General features: G+C 30.3%; 1 protein-coding gene across 3 annotated transcripts in view; it reads left to right on the forward strand.

The window, feature by feature from the left end:
- LOC107663836 (RNA-binding motif, single-stranded-interacting protein 1-like) overlaps positions 1–4289 on the forward strand; it is an 82270-nt gene that overhangs the window by 68586 nt on the left and 9395 nt on the right. For all 3 annotated transcript variants that reach the window (XM_016454187.1, XM_016454195.1, XM_016454203.1), the window contains exons 8-10: positions 1590–1639; positions 2679–2766; positions 2873–2923. In XM_016454187.1, coding sequence (XP_016309673.1) covers positions 1590–1639; positions 2679–2766; positions 2873–2923 — 189 coding nt within the window. The remainder of the gene's footprint in view (positions 1–1589; positions 1640–2678; positions 2767–2872; positions 2924–4289) is intronic.

Raw genomic sequence — 4289 nt, forward strand, 5'->3', positions numbered from 1 at the left:
GTGCGCGTGCGTGCGTGCGTGCGTGCGTGCGTGCGTGGGTGTGGGTGTGGCTGTGGCTGTGTGTTTATACAAGCTACACCAGTACAGTCATATATCACGTGAACCACAGAAGTGATACTGAGACGTGCGTGAGTGTGTGTGTGTGTGTTTAGTCACCTGTCATTTCCCATCATGACACTCGTGCTGTTCCAAAACCTAGGGAACTGAAATGTACCCTTATAAGTGACTGATTTGTGACGGGAGACTCGACTCACATGTAATTTCAGAAGATTTTAGTAGCGGTGTGATACTAGTCTAAAAATCCATAGCACACACAGATATTTCACTACTTTTTGAGATTGAATTAATTGTATTTATAATCAGCATTTCTTTTGCTTTGTCTGACATCTTGAAGTGATTTGATCACATTGCATTCTGTTTATAAAGAAATGTGTCTTTCGTGTCTGGACACCAGTTTTTATGTACTACATTTTTTCTATTATTTTATTTATTTATTATTTCATTTTTATTATTCTGTTATTTATGAAGTATTACACTCTTGTTTATATTATTTTATTTTGATTGGTACATTTTATTTTATTTTGATCGGTAAATTTCAGGATTCAATTATTCGTATTTATAATCAACAGCATTCCAAGATTTGTTTTTAATTAGCCATTAACTAGTCCCAAAGAGCAGTGATCAAATTAAACTAAACTAAACTAAACTAAAAATGCAATTATATATATTCAATGAATTATTGAATTATTCATATTTATAATGAACATTTCTTTTGCTTTATCTGCTATTCAATTGATTTTGTCACAATGCATTCTGGGATTGTAATAGATAAAAACAAAGAATTAACAGCCTTCAGATATGATGCCTTAAAATACTGCCATATAATATAGTCATCTAAGTCGGTTTTGGAGCAGAGCGAGTCACGTTCCTGTGGTCAGTGTTCACAGTGTCACATGATCATTCATAAAGAAAATCATAAGTAAAATGTATCACTTGATTGAGACGATACTGTGTTTTTTCTAATGAAATTTACTAGACGGCATGTAATTACAGCGCGATGGGTTTTCTGTCACTCCAGATAATTTCATTAAACCTTAAGCAGTTTCACCGCGCATGTCGCTGAATTTGACTGGACAGACATGTCGGATTCTGTCCACGCCGAGAATAAATATTAAAAGCTTTTCCACAAGTTGAAATGGCTGTGACAACATTAAACCTTTGGCTACAAACAAGGAGAGAGCAGTAGTGTCATTTGTTTTCAGGTTTATGTTATTTGACAAGTACGGTAGCCACAAAAAGACACCAGCGCTACACTTAATGACATATTTTGTTACCTAATGCAATGAAATTATCAAAGCAAGTCTGTATCTGTGCTGAAATGCTGAGCTTTTCTCTTCACTAACTTTTAAACTAACGTAATTTCTGCTCAGTCTCTTTTAAATGATGGATGAAGTCATTTCTTCTCAGGTTCACGTGATTCACAAGCTAAAAGTGGCACAACACTTTTGACTTCATTTTCAACACTTGAAAAGCAGCTATGAGATGAATAGTGTATAATTATGTTTTATTTCTCTCTCTTTCTCTGATAGACTGGCATGACACTCACATACGACCCCACCACAGCTGCTATGCAAAATGGGTACGAGACAGCAAGAGCTGAGAAAGAGCCATTGTTATTGTAGTATTATTTATACACTGTTGTAGTATTTATTCGTATTTTGAATTAGCTTTTATTTTTATATTTTTTATTTTCATTTTAATTTTAGTTCATGTTTTAGTACTTACTATTATGTGCTTTGTTATTTATTTATTTTTGTTTGTTATTTCTATTTAGCTTTTATATATCTTATTAAATGCTTCTGCATTTCAATTTTTTTGTTTGATTATTTTAATTCAGCTTTATTTTAAATGTAATTTTAGTAGTTTATTTACATTTTTTAATTTTCAGTAATTTGATTAATTTGTAGTATTTTTATTTGGGAACATTCAGTCATTAAATTGTATATTTCCAACTCTATTTTATTTTATTTTTTATTATTTTATTTTATGTATTTGTTTGTTTTTAGTTGCCAAAGCAACAGTTCTAATTTTTATTTAAGTTTTAAACATTTTAAATATTTAGTTTCATTATTTTCAACTCTATTTTTTTTCTTTGAAGCTATTTTGATTTGATTTGATTTGATTTTTAGATGCCAAATCAACATTTCTAACTTTCATTTAAGTTTTTTTTTTAAGTTTTACATTTTTTGTTTCTTTATTTTCAACTCTATTTTTTCTTAAAGGATATATTTTATTTACTTTTTTTAATGTATTTCTGTTAGTTGCCAAGGCAACACATTTTTCTAAACTTTACATTTTTAATTTGATTATTTTCAGCTTTTTTTTTTTTTCCAATTAAAAAGAACAATTTTAGTTTTAATAGTTGTAGTTAACAATAACAACCCTAGAAAGAGATTTATCTGCAGATTTATACTGCAAATACTTGAAAATGCCCAGTTCACACACTAGTTCAAGTACTTAATACTTATTAATGCTTTTCAGTATGGAATGAATTATATTTATATAATTACATAACAAGATATCTTAGAAGGCAGCATAATCGTACTCAAGGTTATCATGCTATATTTACAACCTGTCATAAATGATTGCTTAAATATACCGATTTGATCTTTCTACAGATTCTATCCGACCGCCTACAGTATTACAAACAGAATGATCACACAGACCCCCATTTCTCCATACATCTCCCCTGTGTCCACATACCAGGTAACATAATATCAAACTCTACTGTTTACAGACCGATGGAGGTCTCCGAGATGGATGCATCAGAGCTGTCTTAGGGGACACTGATAATCTGTATTTTATTGTTCAGGTACAGAATCCATCCTGGGTCACCCATCAGCCCTACATCTTGCAGCATCCGGTGAGTCTCAGCACTGGCCGTCTCTGATTGTCCTGAGCAGTGTTTGTTTGTTTGTGTGGGAGAAATACACTTGAACTAGCTCATGACTGCTCATAGACTGAGAGTGTGGGCGACAGGCGCAGAGCGAGTCCAAACAGACATACTAAAGCAGAAACCACAGCAATTTATGGATTCATTCTGAGTAATCAGAATTAATCTTATGCCAAATAAAATTGTTAATAAGCTGGTAGATGGGCACAGTATTAAAGAATGTGCAAAGGTATGCATGCAGTCAGAATAAAGAGTCTGAAGTTTACATTTATAAAGAAATGTTTCTTTTTATTTGTACATGCCAGTATTGATATAATAACTGGCTATACTAATAATTATAATATGAATTATTTTATTTATTTATTTATTTTAATTATTTTTGTAATTTCTTATATTTTATTTTGTTTTGTTTTATTCATTTTATTTTAGTAGCAATAAAATAACTGGATATTTTGTAATTTCTTGTATTTTATTTTGTTTTGTTTTATTCATTTTATTTTAGTAGCAATAAAATAACTGGATATACTAATAACTGTAATATGTTTTATTTTATTTATTTCAATTTTATTTTATTATTTTATTTCAATTTTATTTTTGTGTTTTTTTTTATTGTGTTTTATTATTTTTTTGTCTTATTCATAATTTGAAATGTATTTATTTTATATGATAAAAATACCATAATAACAAAACTCATGGATGTGTCTTTAACTATAGGCTGTCGTATGGGAAATTAGGCAAATTTAAGTTTCTGTAACCTTAACAAATGTGCATTTGTAACATTACTGTGGAAAAAGTTGGACTATAATATTATTTTATTTTATTATTGTCATATGTATTTTGTAGTTAATATCAAAAACATAGGGAAAAAGTTAAATGACAAAAATACATAACAAAATTACTAAAACTTTAACCTTTAGTTTAACCTTAAACTTTAATTTTAAAAGTAAAGTGAAAATACAAAAATCAAATCAAATTCAAAATATTAACAGAAACTATTATAGTTTTTAATCAATGATATTAAAATAACATTGTTACAAAGAACAGACACCTTGATTTTAGTCGGATGTTTCATTCAGTAGTTTCATTGTTTGAGAAGCTGCTTTTAGAAGCAACATTGCCTATAGCAAAATGAAACAGTTGACATTTTATCATTGATAAGTGGCATGTGTTTCCTACTTCTGAAGGGCAGCCGTCACTGTTGTGCAGGAAACACTGGTGTGAGTGTGTGTGACATACATGCATTAACACTGAATCATACCCAGATGCTGGATTACAGTGTGTGTGTGTGTGTGTGTGTGTGTGTGTGTGTGTGTGTGTGTGTGTGTGTGTGTGTGAT

This window comes from Sinocyclocheilus anshuiensis, unplaced genomic scaffold (assembly GCF_001515605.1).
Source record: "Sinocyclocheilus anshuiensis isolate Anshui unplaced genomic scaffold, SAMN03320099.WGS_v1.1 scaffold81, whole genome shotgun sequence".
NCBI classification, from domain to species: domain Eukaryota; kingdom Metazoa; phylum Chordata; class Actinopteri; order Cypriniformes; family Cyprinidae; genus Sinocyclocheilus; species Sinocyclocheilus anshuiensis.